This window comes from Piliocolobus tephrosceles, chromosome 1, assembly GCF_002776525.5.
Source record: "Piliocolobus tephrosceles isolate RC106 chromosome 1, ASM277652v3, whole genome shotgun sequence".
In the NCBI taxonomy this organism is placed as follows: Eukaryota; Metazoa; Chordata; class Mammalia; order Primates; family Cercopithecidae; genus Piliocolobus; species Piliocolobus tephrosceles.
Window position 1 is genome coordinate 184,951,041 of NC_045434.1, and position 24,692 is coordinate 184,975,732.

Genomic DNA, 24,692 nt, shown 5'->3' on the forward strand with positions numbered 1-24,692 from the left:
TACTGCTCTTAAAAAGATTATTTATGTATTTTATTCATTCATTTATTTATTTATTGACAGGATCTCGCTCTGTTTCCCAGGCTGGAGTGCAGTGGCCTGATCAAAGTTCACTGCAGCCTTGAACTTCTGGGCTCAAGCCAAGTTCTTGCTTCAGCCTCCCTAGTACCTGGGACTACAGGTGCATGCCACCATGCCCAGCTAATTTAAAACATTTTTTTTTTTTCTTTTTTTTGAGACGGGGTCTTGCTCTGTCGCCCAGGCTGGAGTGCGGTGGCCGGATCTCGGCTCACTGCAAGCTCCGCCTCCGGGGTTTACGCCATTCTCCTGCCTCAGCATCCCAAGTAGTTGGGACTACAGGCGCCCGCCACCTCGCCCGGCTAGTTTTTTTGCATTTTTTTTTTAGTAGAGACGGGGTTTCACTGTGTTAGCCAGGATGGTCTCGATCTCCTGACCTCGTGATCCACCCGTCTCGGCCTCCCAAAGTGCTGGGATTACAGGCTTGAGCCACCGTGCCCGGCCTATTTAAAACATTTTTATTTTGCAATGATGGGTTCTTGCTATGTTGCCCAGGCTGGTCTCAGACTTCTGGCCTCAAGCAGTCCTCCTGCCTTGGCCTTCCAAAGTGCTGGGATTATAGGCATCAAGCGATTCTCCTGCCTCAGCCTTCCCAGTAGCTGGGACTACAGGCACGCGCTACCATGCCCAGCTAATTTTTGTATTTGTAATAGAGACGGGGTTTCACCATATTGGCCAGGCTGGTCTCGAACTCCTGAGCTCGTAATCCATCTGCCTCGGCCTCCCAAAGTGCTGGGATTACAGGCATGAGCCACCGCACCCAGCCTAATGAGGCATTATTGCTTAAAAAATACACATCAAGCTGGGTGTGGTGATACGCACCTTTAGTCCCAGCTGCTTGGGAGGCTGAGAGGCTGCAGGATTGCTTGAAGCCAGGAGTTCAAGGCTACAGTGCACTACGATCATGCCTATGAATGGCCACTTAACTTCAGCCCGAGTAGCATAGCAAGACACTGTCTCTAAAAACAACAGAAAATTGACATCTGAAACCCTGACTACAGGAGCATTATACTGGTTTATGTGAAGTGTGGGGAGAGAGCAGGATTGTGCTGCTTTGTACACGTTTGCTTCTCCCAGGGTAGTGTCATAGTGCCTAGGGAGGTGATGTGTGTGTCAGATACAGTGATAGTGAAAAGAAGGGATTGGAATTTTCATACCTGTGTCTGTCTAAATGAGCGTTACCATGTCTGAATTGTCTAAGTGATAAGCTTCATGATTTGAAACAGTTTTCACTTTGAAAAATTGCTTCTGGGGATTAAAAGTTGTCACCACTGAAGTAGGCTGTGGTGGAGTCGATGCTGATCCTCACTTAGGGCGGTGGCCTCCAAGGGGAAGAGGGTGCACAGGATGGCTGGGTTGGGGTGGGAAGAAAAGATTAGGCCTTTGGTTTATATTCACTTTCAGGCTCAGCCTTATTTAGTTTCTCACTTTGAATGTATTATATATATACATCAGTATTAGTTCATTAGTACATGTAGGTCATTAATTTATAAATAAAAGGTTGAACCACAAGAAACTGCTGATAATCGTTTTTGGTCTGTAAAAGTGGCAGTTATCATAGTTTAACAGCATATACATGTTGGGGGTGTATATGCTTCAAGTTTTTACCATTTGTGTACAGAAAATAAACTTTGGAGACCCCAGCCCCCTCCTCAGCTCCCAACCCCCACCCAGATAACTTATTTCTATATCCTGGGTGTGGGGATGGGAAGACTTTAAAAAAATATCTAATTAATTTGAATACATGTGTCTTAGTCTGTTTGAGCTGCTATAACAAAAATATAAACTAAATGGCTTATAAACAACAAACATTTCTTACAGTTGCGGAGACTAGGAAGTCCAAGATCAAGCAAGGCACCAGCAACAGCCGGTGTCTGGTGAAGGTGTGCTTTCTGGTTCACAGACGGTGCCTTCTAGCTGTGTCCTCACATGGTGGAAGGAGAACAAGCTCCTTCAGACCTCTTTTTAAAAACATTTTTGAGACGTGGTCTCACTTTGTTGCCCAGGCTAGGGTCCAGGGGCACAATCACAGCTCACTGCAGACTCAACTTCCCAGGCTCAAGTGACCCTCTCACCTCCGCCTCCCAATTAGCTGGGACTACAGGTCTGTGTCACCACACCTGGCTAGTTCTTTTTTTTTTTTTTTTTTAATGTTTTGTAGGCAGGGTCTTGGTATGTTCCCAGGCTGGTTTTGAACTCCTGGGCTCAAGTGACCCTCCTTGCCTTGGCCTCCCAAAGTGCCGGGATTCTAGATGTGAGCCATCAGGCCTGGCCTCAGGGCTCTTTTATTTATTTTTATTTTTTTAGAGACAGGGTCTCACTTTGTTGCCCAGTCTGGTCTTAAACTCCTGGGCTCAAGTCATCCTTTTGCCTCAGCCTCCCAAAATGCTGGGATTACAGGAATGAGCCACCACACCTGACTCCTTAGGCCTCTTTTATAAGGACACTAATCCCATTTATGAGCATTCTGTCCTCATGATTTAAGCACCCCAAAGCCACTTCTCTTAATTCCATCACTTTGGGGGTATTTCAACCTATGAATTTTGGTGAGACATAAACATTCAGACTGTAGCAACATGGAAATAGCATGTGCTCAAATGGCACTGAAGTATATTCAGGGTAAAGGAAGTGTTCCTGTCCCTCAGCTGTCAGTTCCCCTTCCCAGAGGCAACCCCAGAGTTCCATTGTGTCCTTCCCGAGGACCTTTGTACATGTATGAGCAGTATGCACGCATGCATGCGTCTGTTCACAGAAATGGTAGCATACTGTTCTCTCGTTGCTTTTTTCATCTAGCAATCTAGCACAGAAAACGTTCCACATGTACAACCACCTCGTTATTTTTATTGGCTACTTTATATTCCGTTGCGTGTGTATACCAAAGTTTACTTAATCAGTCCTCTGTTGATTGCATTAATATTATTTCCCATCTTTTGCTGTTTCAGACAGTGTCACAGTGAATAGCCCTAGATGCATCATTTTGCAAGTAAGGGTACCTGTAGGATAAATTTTCAGCAGTGAGGCCAGGCATGCTGGCCCATGCCTGTAATCCCAGCACTTTGGGAGGCCAAGGCAGGAGGATGGTGAGAGGCCATAGTGGGAGGATTGCTTGAGCCCAAGAGTTCAAGACTAGCCTGGGCCACAAAGTAAGACCCTGTTTCTACAAGAAATAAATTAGCCAGGTGCTGTGGTGTGGGAGGATTGCTTAAGCCCTGGAAGTCGAGGCAGCAGTCAGCTGTGATCATGCCACTGCACTCCAGTCTGGATGACAGAGTGACTTTGTCTCCAGAAAAAGAAGATTCCTTGAAAAAAACAACAAGCATAAAAAAATAGCTGGGCATGTTGGCTCATGACTGTAAAATCCCAGCACCTTGGGAGGCTGTGGCAGGCGGATTTGCTTTGAGCCCAGGAGTTCAAGACCAGACTGGGTAACATGGTGAAACCCCATCTCTACAAAAATACCAAAAGATCACCCAGGCATAGTGGCACATGCCTGTAGTGCCAGCTACTCGGGAGGCTGAGGTGGGGGAATCACCTGAGCCGGGGAAGTCAAGGCTGCAGTGAACTGTGATTATGCCACTGCACTCTAGCCTGGAAGATGGAGTAAGGCCCTGTCTCGAAAAAAAAAAGAGTGTTTATATTTTTTTCTCCTTTCCTTTTTATTCCTTCAGTTCCTGAGAGTTTTTCTTCTGATATTTGTTACCTGGAACAGTTGGAACTTTCTAGAACTTTACACTTTGTAGAAGGCATGACAGTGACCTCTGGTGTTTCTTTCCAGGACGGAGCTGCAAATACCATTAAGAATTCCCTGTTTTTGCCTTAGCACTTTACTTCCCATGTTATTCTTCTTAAATTATTGTTTTCAGATCCTGCTGGAAGATCTTTGTCTCTAGGCCCTTCATTTCCAGGCCAGACCTGGTGGGCAGGCCCCTGTTCCATAGGGAGCAGTATCAGGAAGCACCAGCAGGTGGCAGGCACGGCTCCACAAGCAGCCCAGGAGCAGCCAGAGTTAGAGCCTTTGCACCATTCCCAGTGACTTGACCTCCCAGCAATGTGCCCAACTTAGTGTGGGGTGAGGCGCCTGATCCTTTCCTCCCACCTCGTTTTGCTGACATTTCTTTTTTTTTTTTTTTTTTTCTTTTTTTTTTGAGACGGAGTCTCGCTCTGTCGCCCAGGCTGGAGTGCTGTGGCCCGATCTCAGCTCACTGCAAGCTCCGCCTCCCGGGTTCATGCCATTCTCCTGCCTCAGCCTCCCGGGTAGCTGGGACTACAGGCGCCGCCACCTCGCCCGGCTAGTTTTTTGTAGTTTTGAGTAGAGACGGGGTTTCACCGTGTTAGCCAGGATGGTCTCGATCTCCTGACCTCGTGATCCGCCCGTCTCAGCCTCCCAAAGTGCTGGGATTACAGGCTTGAGCCACCGCGCCCGGCCTTGCTGACATTTCTTAAATGGATGAGCAGTTTAGATCACCAGCAGCTGCCTTGAGAGGAGCTTAATGAGGCCACACCTCAGGATGACAGCCTGGGGCCTCCTCCCCTTCAGGAACTAGCCGGAAGGATTTACATGCCATGGCCTTGGATGGCTTGGGTTTCCTTAGTTGTAGGGCCCGACTTCCTGCCTCTTTCAGCCAAATCTCCCACACCCTTCCCATGAACTGGGAGGTCCCCAGAACAGGCCCTTGCCACCCTCTACTCCACCCACTCTGCTATGGTCCAAGAAAAAAAAAAGCCAGAGGCTTGAGAAATCCTGGGACAAAAGTGCTAGGGTCCTTGGACTGCCTTCTTTTGGGGAAGTGTCTCTAGGGACCAGCTAGGCCCAGGACTCAGGCTGATTGCATCACTTCCTTCCCTGCAGCTCCTAGATATATGCCCCCCAAGTCCCACTTTCTCTGCTGCTCACTCACTCTTGTCTTGGTAGAGTCCTGCCCAGCACCTCCCTCAGGGCTGGGGTCTTTCCCTTTTGTGTACAGAAGACAAATGCTGGCTTTTCCAGGAGGCATGGGGAAGGGAAGGCCGAGAACTTTGTTGGGGGAAGAGGAGGGAAGTGGCAGCTGCAGTGAGGAGTACTGGCCCCTTCCCAGACAACACCTGTCCCCCCTCACAGGAGACTACAACGATGGAGGGTATGAGCAGCACTGCGGGGGAGAAGGGGATTGGAGAGCTGCTACCCTGGACCTCTAAAGTTCTGCTCCTAGTTTAGGTCCCAGGTCTTTAGGGACTGCTGAGTTTTTCCCCCACCCTACAGAAGTGGGATGGGGACTGGGCTGGAACATCCAGAACAGGGATCTTTCATCCCATTGTGGGCTCATTTGCTCTCTGCTAGGGAGGCTGGAGGTTTTCTGAGGACAGATTGGCCATGGTCACCCTGGCTTCACTCCAAGAGGGGTTAACCCATGTGTGTGAGACAGAACTCACAATAAAACTCAGGGTTCGGCCCCCGCTGATGAGAGCCCAAGGGCAAGGTGGGGGGCCTGCGGGGGTGTGGGGGAGGGCAGGCAGGAGACTGTCCTCTGTGAGCTCCCCGGGATCATTTCCCAATAGTGCCGGAATTTGCATACTCACTGGTTTCCCCATCAGCTTCTGGCTCCTGGAACCAGGAAAACAAGAGGAGGAAAGAGCAACTGGGGCAGCTCCCCAGAGTTTGATCTCTTCCAGCACGCACAAGTCACATTCCATCCCGGTCCCCCTCTCCGAGGGAAGCTGCCTCTGAAGAGGCAGGAAGCTGAGGCTCTGAGAGAGAAGTGGGTTGCCCAGGGCTGCATCACTAGTAATGGGCGCTTGAATCCAGGGCCCCTCCCTCCCCTCCTTTCATAGGAACTGAGTTATTCTCCTCTCAAATCTAGAAAGAGGCAAGGACCATCGTATCCCTTTTACAGGTGGGGAGACTGAGGCCCTGTGAGCAAATACCACCTACCTAAGTTGCTTGAATGGGCATTGGAGCAGGAGGTGATGGGAGAACTTTGGAGTTAGAGCCAAAGTCATGGGAAAGAAACAGAAACAGCTGGGGCACTGGGCCTGGTAGCCTCAGAGTCACTCTGCCTGGCAGACTGAGAAAGAGGCCTGCATCTAAGCCTGCCTGGAAAGCACAGGATGCAAGCTCAGACCAGCAGGGCATGGAACTGACCAGTCCTCCCCAGATCCCAGCCCCTCAGGCACATGCCACGTCAGCTCTGCCACCCTTACTGGTGCCTATCAGTGAACCAGCAGGGCCAGACTCGACCTCCAGACATGGCACAGCCAGCCAGGACCTGCTACCCACTGCCCGTCCCTCCCCACACACAGCAGAAGCAGCAAATGGCCCAGAGTTCAGCTCTGGTCAAGAAGGAAGTAAGCAAGTATGAACTCCCAAGGCTATGGCCAGCTGGCAGCTGGGATGGGAAGAGGGGTGAGAACACTCCGTTTCTTCCAGGCAGCCTAAAGCTCCACTGTGGTGTGCAGAGACAGAGGGGGCTTGGCAGGTGGGGTTGCTGGGCATCTGCTGCTGACCAGGTAGGTAGGGTGGTCCTTTCAGCTGCTATACTGGAGGGATTCCTCTTTCTTTTTTTTTGTTTGTTTTTGAGACAGGGTCTCACTTTGTTACCAGGCTGGAGCATAGTGGTGCAGTCATGGCTCACTGCAGCCTTTACCTCCTGTGGTTCAAGTGATCCTCCTACATAGCCCAAGTAGCTGGGACTATAGGTGTATGCCACCACGCCCAGCCAATTTTGCATTTTTTGTAGAGATAGACTTTCCCTGTGTTGGCCAGGATGGTCTCGAACTCCTCAGCTCAAGCAATCCGCCCACCTTGGCTTCCAAGTGTTAGGATTACAGGCGTGAGCCAACATGCCTGGCCTGGAAGGATTCCTTTGTGGATGTTGAAACCTAGGAGAGTTGTGAGGTGTGGGGCTGAGGGTACCTTTACCTCCCCCATCCCTGCAGGGCTCTGGGTTGCTGCAAACTAGTGTCCAGACCCACCCCTCCTGTCCCTCCTGGTTTGGGGACCAGAACCAGGACTCAAGGCCCCAGTCTGTCCTTGCTCTGTGGGGCCTTGGGCAAGTCACTCAGCATTGCCAAGTGGCTGATAATGAACTGGACAGTCTGGTATTTTAGCTTCCTGTCCCACAAAACAAACAGAAGCCCAAGTATATTGTAAATAAGATTTCTTTCTGCAGATAAAACTAGACTCCAAGCCCTTTTACACTTTTGCAGCCTAACTGCCCCCTGCAAGCCGCCTGCCCACTCGTGTGTCCATGGGCCCCTCCTAACAAGGCCCAGACCAAGGCCTCGGGAAAGATGCCCCAGCCCCAAGGGGCTAAGCATTCCTGGTGAATGTTAGAAATCTTCCTTCCAGAGAAGGGTCAGGGAGCTGGTGTGGAGGGCTTCCTCCTGGGGTGAAGGAGGTCAGGTGCACACCTGCTGGCCTTTCCTCACCCAGAGGCCAGCCCAACGCCCTGAGCGTAACAAAGACAATCACCTCTTGAAAGGGCTCGCATTGATTGTACTTTATTGATGTATTACAGGAGGTAAGGACTTTCTGCTTAAAATATTTAAAATTTACATGTGTACACACACACGTTCCCCCACCTGTGGGGAAGGGCGAGATGACTGAATAGAGGATGGAGGAGGAGGAGGAGAGTGTAGACAGAGGGCCCTTGACCCCTACAGGGGCAGTGGGATAAGGAACAGAGTGGGGCAGAAGGTAGGTTATTAAGAAGCATCTTGCTTACTGACATGAAGCCACGTGCCCAGCGAGAGCACGGATGAGGCCTCATTGGCGTAGAGGAGGCCCTTGGAGGGCGGGCACACAGTGCCCAACTAGCCAGCCAAGGCCAACGTCCTAGGGGTAGAGCGGAAGTGGGGTGGCGTGCACAGGGCACCCAGCCCAGGCCTCTGCTGCCCCCACCTCTCTCCCCACCCTCCGAGAGAAAAGACGGTTTGGGCCTCAGCCATGGACTGACGCCGTTACCGGCAGCGTCTCCTTAAACTACAGAGATACAATGTGTATCAACAGGGTGATCGTTTCTGACCCACTCAGGCAGACAGCTAGAGGTGCTGCATGGGCCAGAACCAATCCTACAGTATCTTTGGTTTGTGGGTTTCCTTCCCAACTTGAATCCTCCCTCTGTCCATCTCCGGGGTGGGCCTCAGGGCTGGGAATGGGCTGCTCGATGGCCCAAGGCTCAGCCTGACAGCCCATGGAGGCTGGGGGTGCTGCCCTTGCCAGCCACGGGCAGCTTACTCACTGGGGTGCTGGGACTTGTAAGAGAGGATCTCGGCAGCCAGCTGCTGGGGGTCCAGGAGCTGTGGGAAGCGCCCCATCACGGCCTCCACCAGGTGCGGGGGAAACACACCACACAGCTTGGTATACACACTGGCCTGCTCCTTGGCCAGGCTGCCTGCCCTGCCCCACGGGCTCCTGCCAGCCCCTGGGCTCTGCACTGGGGGCTCTTGAAGGACTGGTGTGGGTGGGGGCAGTGGGTATGGTTCAGACCAGTACTCTCGAGGCGGAAAGGCAGGGGGCGGAGGTGGGTAGTCGGCAGGGACACTGAAGTGGCCAGCACCCATGGCCCGGCCAAAGGCAGAGAAGGCCGCAGTGGCTGGGAGCTCAGATCCATAGGGACCGTAGCCCGTGTATGGGGCTCGGCGTGGGCCTGGCTCACCAGGGCCTCCTCCTCGAACCCCCCACAGTTCTGACATCTGGCTCTCCAGGGAGCCAATGCCCGAGTCCAGGCAATCCTGGGAGACGTACGGGAGTGAGTCCAGAGTCTGCGGGAGCCAGTCCGTGGGCCCGAAGCTGCTGCCACTGCCCCCGCTAGGTGGGAGGCTCCTGCCTGATGGGGCATAGGTCTGTGTTAGACCCTCCTGGCGGGGCCCTGGGGATCCCTGGGCCCCCAGCTTCTTCCCATCCAGGCTGCATTGCTCACTTTCGGTTAGCAGAGAACTGGACTGGGATGAAGGTGAAGGCCGCCGGCCACTTTTGTCCTTGCTTGGGGCCCTGGGGGGTGAGAGGAGAGCATTGGCGCGGAGCTCATCTGCCACAGAGCGCTGGGGGCAGCTTGGCCGCTCTGGGTGGAAAAATCGGCACTTGATCCCGTAGGTGCATTTCCTCCCTGGAAGAGGAATCAAGAGGGACTCTAAGCAGAGGCACTTCAGAACCAGGGGTGAAAGCAGGGAAGGGGTGGCACAGGACATGGGGTTGGGTGGTCCAATGGTAGAGGTCCCCAAGAGGAAAACAGGGCACAGGCAGACAGGTGAGAGGAGGGGCAGGAGTGAGGAGGGCCGCGGAGGGCAGGCTGGGTTCCGTACCATAGGGACACGGCTGCTTCCTGTGCTCCAAAGTGAGTGGCTTCTTACGCAGGAAGTTGTCCAGGCTGGGCCCGTGCCGGCCCAGTGGGTCATCGGGAGGCATAAACCTGCAGAGGGTGCAAAGAACTCTCTGGAGGTGGGAGCCATGCAGGGACTTCTAATTGCTGAGAAGGGGCCGATGGCAAACCTTGCTGGGAAGAACAGGAGAGCGACACCTAAAACTGGGGCCTGTCCAGGACCCCCTAAAACTGCTCTCTGGGTGGGATCATGCCAAGGGAGGAGAAAGGAATTCCCGGTCTAGAGGGCCACAGCCCAGGGGAACCTTTAGGGGAACTCTCTCTGAGGTCGTCGGGGGGATGGCAGCTCATACCCACTGGCCCATGGCCTCTGCTCGAGAGATGCCATGTTGGTTCGTAGAGAGGCCACCTGGAACCCCAACCACATCCCCTCGTAAGTGCTACGGCTCTGTCTCCCAAAATAGCCACTCTCTCCACCCCACAGCCTGCCGGTCCTGGTCTGATTTTGCCTATGTGGTGAGCTGTCCGTCTCACTCTCAAAGCTGCCTGGAGCGAAGACCACAACCTCCCATGGCTGCAGGGCCCCGCAGAGCCCAGCCCCCAGCTCCACCCCTGCCAAGGGCATCTCTGGCTTCCCCTGTGGACCCCAAGTCCATCAGGGCCTCTGGGAGGAACATACTTGTCATTGACGAAGGAGTACATGAGCAGCCGCTCCTCAATGAAGCGCTTCCACTCCTGCCGCTCGCCCTGGAGGTCACGGTACGTGTCGTTGGAAACCACGATCCCATCAGATTCGTAGGCCAGCTTCACGATGAATCTGTCGTCATAGCACACCACCCGCTTGCCACCCACGCGCCGCGATGGTGTGAACACCAGGATCTTCTTCTTCTCCAGTTCCCACAGGATGTGCTGGTCTGGGAGGTGACGGGCACACACAGGTCAGGGCCCAGCGGGACCCAGAGCCAGCCCTACAGAGCTCCCTAACCTGCTGGTGGCCATGCACAGGAGCTGTTAACGCCAAGGTCACGGGCAAGAACTAGCTCTGCTGAGGCCTCTTCCACACCCCAGCCCCTCCCTTGGCCCGGCACAGTTTGCTGCCTGAAGACCAAGAACATCTGAGCACAGGCGGCAGGGCCTGCACGGCAAAGGCTCCAAGCACAGAGCTGGCCTCGCTCCTTTTCTCCCTCTGGACATCAGGCCTGTTCAAGCCAGATGTGGTCTTGGCTTTGGCTTTCATTCAGCCTGTTCTGAGGGGTCCGTGAATGAGCCCCAGCTTGCTCTGAGGTGGGAGAAGTAGTTTGGTTCTGTCCCTTGCATTGCCAGGACAAGGTCGCTGAATCCCATGGTGGGGAAAGGTCAGGCCACTCACCATGCCCCACCTGGGGAGCTGCTGGGACCACAGGGACACAGATGTGAGGAAGTGGAAAGGGCCCCTCTTCCTGGAGCCTGCAGTCCTGGACAGCCTGCCCCTAGATCTCAAGACTTCTAGAGAAACTGATTCAGTTTTTACCTCCAAAAGCTGGGGGCTCTTGCAAGAACAGTGGTAACAGCTAACATACACTGAGCGTCTACCACGTGCCAGGTACTCTTCTCAGCACTTAACCATGTGTTAACTTATACAATCTCATGAGGAAGGCGCTGCTGTCAACACCCTGCGCCGACACTGACCCCATGTTTCAGATGAGGAGCACGTGGAGCAGGGCTAACGGAGATCCCTGCCCAGGCCAGGGTGCCAGGAGGGGACAGAGCCAGGATTCCAACTCTGGCTGTCTTGACTCAGAGCCCACAGGCCTAACCACTATGTGGCACTGCCCCTCTACCACTGGGGAGGTTGAAAGAGTGACCCGCCCACCAGTAGGATGAGGGAGGGGCCCCACATCTGAGGCAGAAGACTAGACAAGGTGACCTCCAGTGGCCACCGTTCAGAGCAGGTTGCTAAGGACAGAAAAAACTGAGAAAAGAAATGCTGGTCCCTGCTTGAGTTCTAGAAGTTAGGCCACTCCCAGAGGGTCTCTCTCGGGGAGAACCAGGGCTGCTGGGTCAGTAAGACCATCTCACCTCCAGAGGCACCACTCACCTGTGATGGGCACATCGGGCCGAGGTTGCTCCTTCCTCCAGGATGGCACAAACACTGTGATGTCTGTGTGGCCCCGCTCCAGAAACCAGTTCACCGCCAGCAGGATGCCCCGGCAGGAGAAGACCTCCTTGTTCCCATGGCTGGGAGGGAGAGGAGGACGGGGTTAGCCCACACTGATGGCCAGCCTGCCACCCCCTAGGCCTGAGCAGGAGGAGGGGGGCTGTCACACCCCACCCCTGCCCTGGCTTTCGTGGTGGTGGTGAGCAGCCCCTTCCCCTTTGGAGTCACCAGCCCCTTCCTCTTTCCCCAGGGCTCAGGCCCTGGCCCTCTGCAGGTGGGGCCCAAGGCCAAGGCCTCCATTCCCAGTGCCAGTTCCCACAACTCCAGGATGGCCAGGCCCCGCTGGGACTTTCCCTGAGGCTCCATCTCCTGAAAGTGAGGAAGCGCCCAGGAAGCTGGCAGCACTGCTCCCCACGGTGGGGGAGGGCCAGGCCACTTGCAACACACCTGGGGGTGGGGGAAAGGTGCCGGGAGACTTCTGGTTCCTGCCCCACCCGGCGAGCTGCCGGGACCACAGGGACAGACATACACATGCACACTGAGTCACCACCCCTCCTTCGCCTCTTGCAGCGTGGGTGGGGGCGGGGGAAGCACCGGCTGGGCTGACTGAGGAGAAACCAGATTGTTCCGGATTAAAGTTCAGTCCTCACACACACCTCAGGGACTGGGGCCTGAGAAGGGCAAAGGGGAAGGGGCTGGTGACTCCAGCCTTCAGTGTGGGATAGAAAACGCCAGAGTGGAGCAGGCTCCCCTTTCAGTCTGAAAGTGAAAGGATACTACTTTTCCTCCCAAGATGGCAATTCTCCCAAACGCCTGTTCACCCCAAGGCTGAAAGACCATCAGGAAGACGCCGGGGGACTCTTAGCAAGGACAGCTGAGTGAGGCATGGGCCCTGCCTTGGTCTCAGACCAGGCCGCTCCCCACCCACAGGTGTCTGCACCCAGAAGGACGCCTGGCGGGGTTCCTGGGCTGCTGCAGCTCTCCGTTCCTCTATCTGAAAATGGGCCCAGCAGCCTGCAGTTTCCTTAAGAGGGGTCAGTCAGCAGGATAGCTTTCCTGGTGGCTTCAGGCCAAAGATGGCCCTGCAAAGAAGGGGTTCCAACTGGATTTCTTGGGGGATGGAGGACTGGGGCTCGGGGCTCCCAGGTAACACTAAGAGTCATGGAAGAGCTCCTAGGACCAGCAGCCCCACCTCTCACTGCCCCCTCAGTGAACAGCTTAGACTCTCATATTTGGCAAATAAAATAGAATAAATGTTACGCAAAAGAGGCAAGTCCAGGGCCGACCACATCCTGTGGGTGTCTTTAATGGGAGTGGGGGAGGTAAGGGGTGATAGCTGGAGCCTTAAGAGAAGGTAGGGCAGCTGGGGGCCATGGAGGCTGTTTGGGGGCAAGGCTGGGGCACCAGGGTCTGAAGGTCTCTAAATTGTAGGGGAGACAAAGTCCAGCCCAGGGCAGCACTCACCCTCCCCTGGTCCCCCCGCCCCATCTGCCAGCCTGCTTATAAGAAAAGTTCCCATTTGCTGAGAGCTGTGAACCAGGCAGGCCCTGTTCTAAGCACCTAACACTGAATCATCAGCAAGCTTGTGAGGAGGGCACAATACCACCATCATCCCCTTCCCTGTTTTTCAGATGAAAACTGTGGTCCAGAGAAGGCAGCTTAGTCACCAGGGTCACACAGCAGTAACGGTGGAACAGTGATGCAGGCCCAGGACCTGTGCCTATCACCACCCTGTACGTTAATGCTCAGGTAAGTATAAAGGCAGACATAGACCCTGATCACAGGGAATGAGCAGGCATTCGCAGGCACCGAACTCCCACTGGCAGCCAGATATATGGCTTCATTCTTATAGGGCTTGCTACTGTGAAGGAAAGGAAGGCTCTGGGACTCGTCCAAGGTCACCTGGCTAGTGGTAAGGGACAGTCAGAACTGGAACCCAGGTCTGGGCCACTCGGTTGCCTTCCTGTCTCTAACAGAAGACCCAGAATTTATTTGGGAGAACAAAGCTCCCAAAATTGAGTTTGAACAAAGTGTGTTATAAGAGACAGGCGGCGAACGGGAGAAACAATGCTGGGGCAAACTCCTGCTCTTCCTTCAAAACACTTGTGAGATGTCACTGCCTCTGAGAAGCCTTCCCTGACCTGCCACAATGGGTCAGGTCCCTGGTCTGTGTCTTCACAATGCCCAGTGCTTCCCCCATCACATCACCCCTTTCCCTGGGCCTTCTGCCCTGCCTCTCAAAACCCTGGCAGCTGGGTCACCCCAGGCCCAGCTCCTTCTCTCAGGTATGCAGTGTGCGCATGTATCCACCCACCCGCCTCCCTCCGGGCACGTGATCCTAGGCTGGTATCTTGGAGCCTTGGGAACTAATGGGATGCCAGGGCTCCCAGGGCAGTGCACTGCCTCTGGGCATTGAAAATGTTGGCTGGGGACAAGTCGGTTCTCAGCAGCCCTAGCACCTGAATATTCCCTCAGCAGATGGAAAAACTGTGATCAGTGGGTGCTATCAGAGCCCTCTTGGTAGAGCACATGAGGCCTGGAGTGCCCCCCTATAGCTAGCTTTAGTCTGTTTCACTGCACTGGAGGAAGCGCTGCTGGCACAGGAAAACCAGACATCCCTGCTCCCACCCCAGTCCTCTTTGCCCGTAAGGTCAGCGTCCCCCAGCCTGGCGAAGCAGACACTGATAGGAAGTGTGTGTAGAAGACTCCAGCTAGACTGCTCCTGCCCCAGGACAGAAGGCAGGGCTGCCAGTCTCCCCAGGTGAAAAGATATGCCTGGGCTGGGCCTGGCGAGTGGAGAAAAATTCCCTTAGAAGGAAACAGAGGTGAATTTCCCCATAATTTGCATATGATGGGGCTAGCCCGCCTGCCTCTGGGGAGGAGGAGGGTGGCCAGGCAGGAACCGAGTAGCAGCTGAGACAGGAAGTTTGAGGCTGGAATTCCCCTCCTGCCACTACCCCAGCTCAGAAACCCCCGAGGTGGGTGCGTGGCTCTGCTTCTCAGGAGCAGGCTCCTCTGAGCACCCCCCAACATCACAGCCCCTCCTCCCATGTTCCTCCTCCTTCTGGATACAAACACACACCGCACTCTGCTGCTCCCAGGGCTCAGCCGCTCCTGGCCCACGCCTCCAGAGGAAGGAGTCATACAGATCCAACCTAGCTCCTAGTCCAGCCACATGAGGCTGGACACTGAGAGGGACCCCCGCTAATCTCGAAGCACAGGCTGTAACCTGCTGCCTCTTGGCATAGAAACTGGATTTTCTCAGCCTCCCACCCAGGCTCAGCCCAAGTCAGAGAGAGAAAGACTGGCCTGAAGGTGACAGAAGGAGGGAAGAGGCCTCAGCTGCATGCCTGCTGAGCCGGGCCAGGGCCAGCTGGACAGTGAACTTGTCCCACGGGGGCCACAAATCAGAGAGGGCAGAGGCCGATGTCATGCCAGCTTTGGGTAGCCCACCTAGGAGCTCCCTCGGGGCAGCCAGAAAAGCAGCCCTTCCCAACCCCGTGTCTGGGGTCTCCCCATTCATGCCAATAGGAACTTTTCCCTGTGAGCCATCCACCCAGCACTGACTCATCGGCCTGCCTGGGAGGGAACTGGGAAAAAAGTGGGGCCAGAGGGTGGGGCCTGGATTGACAGGAGAAGTCTGGGTTCCCCAAGGTCAGCAGCAGCCCTGGCTTCCCCCTCTGCCCCTACCTCCCCACCCCATTCCTGTGCTTGGGGATGGGGGTAGGAGTCACTGGGGGCTGAGCCCTGGCTCTGGCCCCAGGGAACCTCCAGAGACCAGTCCAGCCCAGGCTGCTTCAGCTGAATCAGTGGGGATCCAAGTCGCAGCTCACCTGAGGCCAGAGTATTAGGCCACCGGCCCACAACCCATGTAAAACTGGACCCAGCCTTGAGGTCACTCTTGGACATAGTCGCTGGACCTGTTTTCGTACGAGCTCAGGTCTGAGACAAGAAGGCCTCAGAAGCCCAGCCCCTGAAATAACAACAACAACAACTGCTTACTACCACTGCCTACTACCACTACTTTGGTTCCTGAAGGCTTGCTCCTCTCCAGGATCCGCATAACCCCTCCTCACAACACCCACCTGAGGAGATCAGATTCAGAGGGGTGAGTGAGCTGCTGCCTAAGGGTTGGTCCCCTTTACAGCCCTGCCTCACATTACAGGAGAGGAGCAGAGACACAGTGCTGGCCTCAGGGAGGAACCCACAGCATAAGGTGAGCTCTGTGGACACAGGGACCTGGGCTGGAACCCTGCCTCTGTCACCAGTAGCGTGACCCTAGGCAAGCCTCATAAAAGGCTTTCCCTCCCTCTAGACCAGTCCCTAAGAAGACAGTCACTCCTTCCAGCCCACCAGAGCTGCAGGCAGTCATCCTTCTATGTGTCCTGGCCACAGGAGAGATGCGAACCTCCTGTGTCTTGGCCACAGAAGCGACACTTACCTCATGGCTACGTTGCTCCCGTCGATGACTACTGGTCTCAGGTCACTGCCCTCCTTGTCCTCCTCTGGGAGTGGAGGTTCCAGGTTGGGAGCCTTAGGGGTGCCCCCACCCCGCGGGACTAGAGGGAGCTGAGGGCAGGGGTCCGGTGAGGCCTGGCACTCCCGCTCGGTGGCCGTCCCGTGTTTCACCAGCTCGCCCAGCACCGTGTTGGTGTCTGCCTGGACGCCCAGCTTCTGTAGGACGCTGTGGATCTCCGTGGATGAATAGCCCAGCTTCCGGAAGAAGTCCACCTTCATCTGTAGTTCCACGGCCGAGGCCTCCTCAGCTGCCGGCTCTTGGGCTGGCCTGGGGGTGCCCTGACGGCTGTGGCTATGGCTGTCCTCAAATTCCCACAGACTCATGGTGGGGCTGGCTTCCAGGACAGGCTTCTCTCCACAGGGGCCACTCATAGCTCAGACTCCTGGAAGGCACCACGCCACAGCTCCTACTGAACAACCAACAGGGTTAGGAACAGGGAATAGCGCTCTCTCCCACCCTCCCATCACCACACCCAGCAGGATGAGGGATGGGCGGCACTACACACTACATCACGTTCTTAGTTCAGGTTGTCCTCTCAAAAGCTCTCCCAGCTAGGCATTCCCATTCCCATTCTATAAAGGGAGAAACTGAGGCACAGACATTAAAAACTTGCTCAAGGTCATCCAGCTGTTAGCTGGTGGCTCGAAGATCGAAGATCGGAACTTAGTCTGAACTAAGACTGGAACTGCCCCAGCTGGAAAGACTCGAATCCCCACGCCAACCCAGGGGGCCCAGAAGGCGGGACGGGGTTCTCAGATGGAATCCTGGGGTTGGAAGTGCGTTGCGAGGCCCGGGGCTTCCCCACTGAGGCCATCGCTTTCGCCCACCCGTCCAGCACTCAGAGCTCAGGCCCAAGCAGCGCAAGGCCCGTGGCCGGACTCCCGGAGCCGGGGAGGGCAAGTTTCCGGGGTGACCCGCGGGGAGAAAAGTTGCTGGGAAACTCTGGTTGGCTGCCGGGAGCTGGTGACGCCGAGGCTGTCCCGGCCCGAGACCCGAGCCCGCTCGGCCCCCGATCCGGACCCTGGTGCTCTTCTCCGACTCTCAACTTGCGCTAAGTTGGAGGGGTACTGAGGCCCGGCGGGCTGGGTAACAGGACCCCGCCCTTTCCCTCCCCTCCCCTCGGCTCGGCTCGGCTCGGCTCGGACCCCGCCGGAGCGCTCCCTGCCGCCTCCCCGCCGAGGCCCGCGCCCTCCCCGTCGCGCCTCACCCCGCTGAGCGCCAGCCGCGGCCGGCGGCGTCTCCATGGGGCCGAATCCCAGGGGGCAAGGCCGGCGGCTCCTTTATATGGGGCGGCGCGCGGGCAGGTGGTGGTGAAGCGCTGACGCGGAAGCGGGCAAGGGGCGGGCCCGTCCGGAACCGCCCTGGGGACGGAGCTTCGAGTCCCTTCCTGCTCCGCCCCTCGAGTCGCGGTCCCGCCCCCGCGGCCGCTGCGCGCCGGACGGGGCCAACCAGGGGGTCAGGGTCCTGGGGACACCGCCTCAAGGCCACGGCGGCGATGAGCTGCGAGCGGGACACTGAGCGGCCCGAACGCGCAAGATAAGCACGGACTGAACCAGGTACACGCACCTGCCGGGGACGCACTGACCGAGGTGCGGACGGCGGTACCAGGACAAGTAAAGCCGCGAACACTCGGACCTAAGAACTTGACAGGTACACCCTGCCTGATGAAGCTATGGCCAGGTGCGCATCGAGTGAATCAGGTACACAGAGGTTGGTCCACGCACCTTGGAGGCAGGTCCATGGTTATAAAGACAGGTACATCCAGACAGGCCCTTTCCAGATGGAGTCAGGCCCCCTCAAGACACACTGTACTTGAAGCCATCACACAGAGGTGGGCCACCCCCAGGGACAGGTACACTTTTCCTGAAATCTGTACCTTACTAGGACCGAAAGGCAGGTTCAACCAACAGATGCACAATGACCGAGGCAGAAAACCAGGCAAAAGAGGGCCATTTACCCTAATCACCACAGGAGTGTCCACACAAGAATTCTGTCACCCACACCGCAGAACTCACTGACTGCCCCCACTGGAGGAACACCCTTGCTCCGTGAAGATGCTTTTAGTTTCCCAGGTCGGACCTGATTTCTCGCATGAGCACACAACTTTACTGTATCTACTCGCGGGCTTACAGACAGAGGTCATTATGCTGATGTTACCTTTGAGAAATTCTGCAAAGGCTAAACTGCCCCAGCTGGAAAGACTCGAACCAGGATGGAGAGCTCCTATTCTAGTGCTCCTATTATCTGCCGTTTTGTGAACCACGGGTGATTGAGGGCAGAGGGGATCCTGGCTTCCAGTGTGTGTGTGTGTGTGTGTGTGTGTGTGTGTGTGTGTGTGAGAGAGAGAGAGAGAGAGAGAGAAAACACAGAGCCCACACGCTGGAGGACAGAGCCGCATGCAATCAGTGCTTACCATATGCCAGTCCTTTCTTACATTCTCTCTATCTCATCATAGGCATGTGTCCTATAAGTGCTAGTGTTATAATAAATACTTGTTTATTATAAAAGACACCATAGACACAACCGTACATGTACAGCTTAAAGGATAATAGTAATAATTTAAAAAGCCATGTATCCATCACTTAACTTAAAAAATAGACCAGTGCCAGTACCTTGAGACCCTCTGGGTGCCCCCATCACAGCCTTCCCCCGACATCCTGAAGAACTAGTTTCCTGAATTTTAATTGTGCTAGTCATTCTCTTGCTTTTCTTGTAGTTTTACCACCTTTGTATGCATCCCTAAATGGGATATTGTATAGTTTTGCTATTTTTTACTTTGTGTAAATGGAATCATTCCATAATTATGTGACTTCCTTTTTCATACAGGATTATGTATGAAAAAAATCCATTTTGATTGCCTGCATACCTGTAATTTATTTTACTACTGAATAGTGTCCCGTTTTATGAATATACCACTGGTTACTTATTCATTCACCTGTTGTTGGATGTTGTTTCTAGGATTTTTTTTTCTATTACAAAGACTGCTTTGGATATTCTTGTATGTATCTTAATGAAATTGTACAGCAGAGGAAATGGATGTTCAGAGATTCAGAAAGGTGAAGTCACTAGGGGCTGGTGGAGCTGGAACTCATGTAGCTCTCTCCAAGGCAGTCCATCTCCCCATCCACACCTGCTTGTTCAGGAGGCCACCAAAGACCTCAGGGAGTCAGGCATGTGCGTCTCTAGCTGGGCCCTGAGGCTGTTCCTCTGGGCTTGCCTGCCCCTACCTAGCTGTGTTCCTGCTTTGTTGCCTGGTCATCTTTGAAAACCCCAAAGTGTTCCCTTCTCTGTGCCCCCCAGGCACAGCAGCTCCAGGGGCTTGGCAACCTGAGGAGAGAGGCCCCCTGCCCTGTGAGCCGCGTACAGCTCACATCCCTTGCTGGGCACCTCACATGCTTGCTGTCACTCCAGCTGAGTACAGTGCTGGCCGCACCCCTAACCTCACAAAAACCCCTTTTACAGATGAGAAGAGCTCAGTTATGTTAAGCGTTTATTTGCTATAGTAACTATCTTTACGATAATAAAAATATTAAGTGATGTGTCCAGGTTAATAACGATAATGACAATACTAATCAATCACGGAGATAATGCCTCCCATTTATAGAGTGCTCACTGGGTGGTAGGCACGGGCCAGTGCCTTGCAGACACTTTCGGGCCTCTGCTCTGCTTCTTCTTTGGTTCAGAGTGTCCTTCCCTCCCTGCTACTCAGCCACTTGCTGGCCAGTTCCATTCATCATTTGGATGATGTCACCTCCTCTGTGAGGCCAGCCAAGACTCCTTTGATGCTGGTTGTACCCTCCTAAGTGTCCCCACAGCACCCTGCCTATGTCCCAATGTGTTAGGTTGTCTTTGCCAGCCTGGGACCTCCTCTGGAGCTACAACAAGACCAGACTCTGCTCCTGCTCCCAGACCCTCTGCTGCCCAGCCCTGTGCCAGTAGGAGCCAGCAGGACCAGGCGATGAGTCATGCTGCTCCCTGCCCTCCCAGGGAGAGCCACAGTCTCGCTGTTTTCCGGCTCATGTTCCTTCCCAAGAAGCTGACTGTCTTCTACAGAACCCAGGGCTTCTTTGGGGAACCCCTGCTCCAATTACAGCTGGATTTTGCAAACTTTGGCCCTAATCTCCAGGAACCCTCTGATGCCAAGCCCACACAAACCCCTCCGCCTCTCATATGCCTGTCTTGGCAGCTGGACTGGCTAACTTCCTTCCTGGAGCCTGCCTGGCCTCCCACTATCTATCTGCCTGTACCCAGGCAGCCTAGGTGGGGTCTGCAAAGCCTGTGGACTGGTCACTGTCTGAGGGTGGTGGGGGGGTTGGGAGGTGAGGTTGGAGAGGGAAATGTCCCAGAAATGACCTTGACTTTCAGTTACTTCACTGGGCAGCTCAGCCTAGGAAGGACCCGGGAACTGGGCTACCTCTGTAGAAAGGCTGGGCCGGCTGCCCTCAACCCTTAGCAGAGTGGCTGCTGAGGTGATGTTTAAATTCAACAAGCCTTCCTGGAAGTGAAGAAAGGACCAGATCCCTCCCATGTTTGAGACTCCTGGTATATTTCAAAAAGACATGTCACAGCAGGGCTACAAAAATCAATGTGTGTTTTAAATGGTAACTGAACAAATTAACTCTTTTTTTTTAAATCATGCACTCAAATGCAGTGCAATATATTTGGACTATTGAGAAGATAATTGGATAACTTGTTTTAAAAATACATTATTTCCTTGGAGAGATGGCTAACTTTTTAGGGCTGGGACAGGGAAAAGATGAGCCGGGAGTGTGTTGTGGTGCCAGGGAGTTAGGAAGCGCTCAAAACGCAAAAGGATAGGAGTGCGTCAAAGAGATCCAGGAGCCAGAAGAGCTCCCTGTGGCCAAAGCTGGAGCAAATGAGCAAGGGAATAAATAATAGGATAATACTGAATTATAACCCAAAATATAAATAAATATTTATACTGATATAAATATTTTTTTTTTGTTTTCAGAGCCAGGGTCTTGCTCTGTTGCCCAGGCTTGAGTGAAGTGCCATGATCGTAGCTCATTATAACCTTGAACTCCTGGGCTTAAATGATCCTCCTGCTTCAGCCTCCTGAGTAGCTAGGACTACAGTTGTGCACCACCAAGCCTGGCAAATTTTAAAATTTTTTTTGTGGAGATGGGGATCTCGCTATGTTGCCCAAGCTGGTCGTGAACTCCTGGGCTGAAACAATCCTCCACCTTGGTCCCCCAAAGTGCTAGGATTACAGGCATGAGCCACCACACCCAGCCCCGATTTAAAGAAATTGTTGAATCAATAACCAACTGAGGGAGAAGAGGTAAATCTTCTTTACAGAAGAATTTCCAATAATGAATGCAGATTCTTTCTCCTCTAGGAGGTGGAGCTTAATTATTCCTTTCCCTTCCCTTTCCTGTACACTGGACTCAGGACTTGCTTCTAAATAATAGAGTAGGGAAACAGAAGAATAGTAACTATGCAACGGAGAAACCTACAGACACCGCTTTAACCAAGGGCTCAAGGTTAACATCACCAGTGATAAGTCTAGTGGCTATCATGTAGCTAACTCTGCCCCATCCACACCATGACATATGACCAGAAGGATACTTCACCTCTGTGGTGTTCTTTCTAAAACCCTATAACCCTGGAGAAAAAGATCAGACAAACCCAAATTAAAGGATGTTCTGCAAAATACCCGACTAGGACTCCTCAAAACTGTCAAGGTTGTAAGAAGCACAGAAATAATTAAAGCATTGTGAAAAAGAAAAAAATCGAAAGCACAGAAAGACAGCAGCAGCCATGGACCAGAGGACACCGGACATGCTGCCTAGATGCAGGATGCCACTCTAGGTCATGTCGTGGAGCAGAGAGAGCAGGAACAGAGAGGCTAGTGAAATCCAAATAAGGTCTGCAGTTATGTTACTAATGACGGACTAATGTGGGATTTTTGAGTTTTGAGAAATGTACCAGGGTGGTGTAAGATAACATTGGGGAAACCGAAACTGGAGGTCGGATATCTGGGAATTCTCTGTACTATCTTCGCAACTCTTCTGTAAACCTAAAGTTAATTCCAAAATTCAGAAATTAGGCTGAGGCAGGCGGATCACCTGAGGTCAGGAGACCAGCCTGACCAACATGGTGAAACCCCGTCTCTACTAAAAATACACAAATTAGCTGGGCGTGGTGGTGGACACCTGTAATCCCAACTACTTGGGAGGCTGAGGCAGGAGAATCACTTGAACTGGGGAGGCAGGGATTGAAGTGAGCTGAGATTGCACCACTGCACTCCAACCTGGGCAACAGAGCGAGATTCCGTTTCAAGCAAACAAACAAACAAAAAACAAAAACAAAAACCCTGAATTCAGAAGTTTATTTGGTAGCTATATATATATATATATACACACACACACAGTTACCAAGAGAAATGTACCAGGGTGCTGTAAGATAACATTAGGGGAAACCGAAACTGGAGGATAGGTATTCGGGAACTCTGCACTATCTTCACAACTCTTCTGTAAACCTAAAGTTAATTCCAAAATTCAGAAGATATATCTATATTTACCATATATAATATATATTTACCATATACATTATATATATCTACCATATATATTTATGTGTGTATATGTGTGTGTATCTATATAATTTTATGGGCCTTACAGATGGTGTGTTTTGGTGTTTTGGTGATAGGCCAACCACCTCTGTTCAGTTCTCTTGGTCTGCATCCTGTGTCTGAGGACAGTCCTATTTGGAGATAGCATCCGAAGTCTAAACTTGCAGCCTTTTTGTCTATGGAGCCCTGGCCAGCTCCTGTCTCTCCTCTACTCTCTCAACCAACCCCCATGCTGCTACCCCTCCTCCCTGTATCTGAACCCTCAAGTCAGACTGTTAGAGCTAGGAGGTCTCATAGAGATATAGAGATTGATTAGGCTAAATCTTTTGTTTCTTTTTGGTTTTTTTTTTTTGAGACAGAGTCTCTTACTCTCACCCAAGCTGGAGTGCAGTGGCATGATCTCAGCTCAGTGCAACCTCCACCTCCCGGGTTCAAGCAATTCTCGTGCCTCAGCTCCCCATGTAGCTGGGACTACAGGTGTGTGCCACCACACCTGGCTTTTTTATTTTTGTATTTTTTTAGTAGAGACGAGGTTTCACCATGTTGGCCGGGCTGGTCTCAAACTCCTGACCTCAAGTGATCCGCTGGCCTCCACTTCCCAAAGTGCTAGGATTATAAACATGAACCACCACATCTGGCCTTGAATCTTTTGTTTCATAGATGAGGAGACTGAAAGAGAAAGAGGAAAGGGACTTGCCCCTGGTCACGTCCAAGTTAATTTGGGCAGAGCCGAGAATGGGACTCGTCAGGCTTTCTCTGTCCCGGGATCCCTGGCCCCATTTGCCACAGAGATGTGGGTCAGACCCACACAGGTGCTCTGAAGTATTGGTGACTCACCTGGGGACCTGATTAGGGCAATGTTAAATTCAAAGGAAGGGCTGAATGCCAAGTATTAGTTGGGAAGCATGGTTTGGAGTGGAAATTTCTGCTTTGATCTCACTGTGCATGCCTTAACAGGTGAATCCCACCGGTTTTGAAGATCCAGGAAAAGGCATGGCCTGAAAGTGGATAAAAGATTGAGTCTGTCTCTGCCCCCTACTCTTACCCCCAGAGCTATTGCAGTAAAGGGGCCAGAGAGGATTCTGCAAAGCCCTGAGCATGTGAAGGGGGTTGGGTCCCCAGTTTTGGGGTTGAACACTTCCTAATGTGCACTGGGGACACCACTCTGGTGATAGACTCAAAGCTGCTGGAGAACCCACATAGCCTTTCCTGAAGCCTAGAGAGTAGGGGATGGGGCTGAAGTGGCCCTGCCGCTGAGGCTGCTATGTGGACATTCCCGCCTTCTGGCCTAGGAGGGGGAAGTACCTCCCTTTCTGTGTTTCCATAGTGAACTGGGATGGTCTGTGCCACCATTGTCTCCCCATCTGACTGTGGCTCCTTGAGGACGGCCCCGAGTCTCACTGTCCTCTGCATTCCCAGCACAGGACCTGGCACGGATGTTGGTAAATGTTTGCTGAGTCAATGCATGCCTGAGCTGAAGCGGTTCCAGTTATGTTTTGCTGTGTACATGTCTGTTGTACCCGCTTTGCCATGTCCAGCTCGTGGACCTCCCCTTGCATTTGAAAAAAGCAGTCACAGGGAAGTTGGCTGGAAGGGAGCTCAAGGCTCACCTGGGGTCTCCAGCTGAGCCATCTGTGGAGGTTCAGATGGGAGTGGAGAACTAGAAGCTGAACATAGATGAACTTGCAACCAGGGCAGATCTAACCAGTCAGGAGCTTGCAGTGGCTGGACTGACGTCAGCTCATGTGGTCAGCGTGGCCACCCACAGATGGAGTGGTCATAGTGAGCACCTCACAAGATATGGGGATCACTAATGCGCCGTTCACATGGTGGTCATCTGTTCTGATGGCAGTTAGAGATACAACTGGCCGTAAACACGTTGTAGGAGACTTGCTGGTGCTGGTTGTCTCTCCTGCCCCCTTTGCTGGATTCCCTGTTCCTAATGGTACTGGAAATTTCTCAGCCATGTAATCTGGTCAGAAAGGACCCTATTCCAGGGGTGGGGCCTAACTGCCTGAAGCAAATCAGAATATTTCTTTTTTTTTCTTTTTTTTTTTTTTTTTTTTTTTT

The 24,692-nt window shown here is 53.3% G+C and overlaps 1 protein-coding gene and 1 long non-coding RNA gene across 4 annotated transcripts in view; one reads left to right on the forward strand and one right to left on the reverse strand.

The window, feature by feature from the left end:
• Positions 1 to 7,525: 7,525 nt before the first annotated feature.
• Positions 7,526 to 17,371, reverse strand: ZC3H12A (zinc finger CCCH-type containing 12A). 3 transcript variants are annotated; one of them, XM_023196457.2, is made up of 6 exons: positions 17,235 to 17,371; positions 15,950 to 16,436; positions 11,449 to 11,588; positions 10,051 to 10,285; positions 9,355 to 9,461; positions 7,526 to 9,158 (listed from the first exon to the last, which is right to left on the reverse strand). In XM_023196457.2, exons 2-6 carry the CDS (start codon positions 16,396 to 16,398, stop codon positions 8,284 to 8,286), a joined length of 1,806 nt encoding a protein of 601 aa, XP_023052225.2. In that variant the 5' UTR covers positions 16,399 to 16,436; positions 17,235 to 17,371; the 3' UTR covers positions 7,526 to 8,283. The 3 variants fall into 3 exon arrangements, with proteins under 3 accessions (XP_023052225.2, XP_023052227.2, XP_023052228.1); XM_023196459.2 differs by having other exon boundaries at positions 15,950 to 16,433; positions 17,235 to 17,368; XM_023196460.3 differs by having other exon boundaries at positions 9,355 to 9,545; positions 17,235 to 17,283.
• A 46-nt stretch (positions 17,372 to 17,417) lies between these two features.
• The window catches only part of LOC111529563, a 19,836-nt gene continuing 12,561 nt past the window's right edge, over positions 17,418 to 24,692 (forward strand). The window contains exon 1 of the long non-coding RNA XR_002727465.1: positions 17,418 to 17,727. This is a non-coding gene — a long non-coding RNA (uncharacterized LOC111529563). The remainder of the gene's footprint in view (positions 17,728 to 24,692) is intronic.

Excerpts from the sequence above, each read along its gene's own strand:
- ZC3H12A (XM_023196457.2), bottom strand. The coding sequence starts at position 16,398 with ATGAGTGGCCCCTGTGGAGAGAAGCCTGTCCTGGAAGCCAGCCCCACC. Across the intron at positions 10,286-11,448 it reads GCCCGATGTGCCCATCACAG|ACCAGCACATCCTGTGGGAA; the intron begins GTGAGTGGTGCC and ends GTCACCTCCCAG. Across the intron at positions 9,462-10,050 it reads TACTCCTTCGTCAATGACAA|GTTTATGCCTCCCGATGACC; the intron begins GTATGTTCCTCC and ends CACCCTCTGCAG.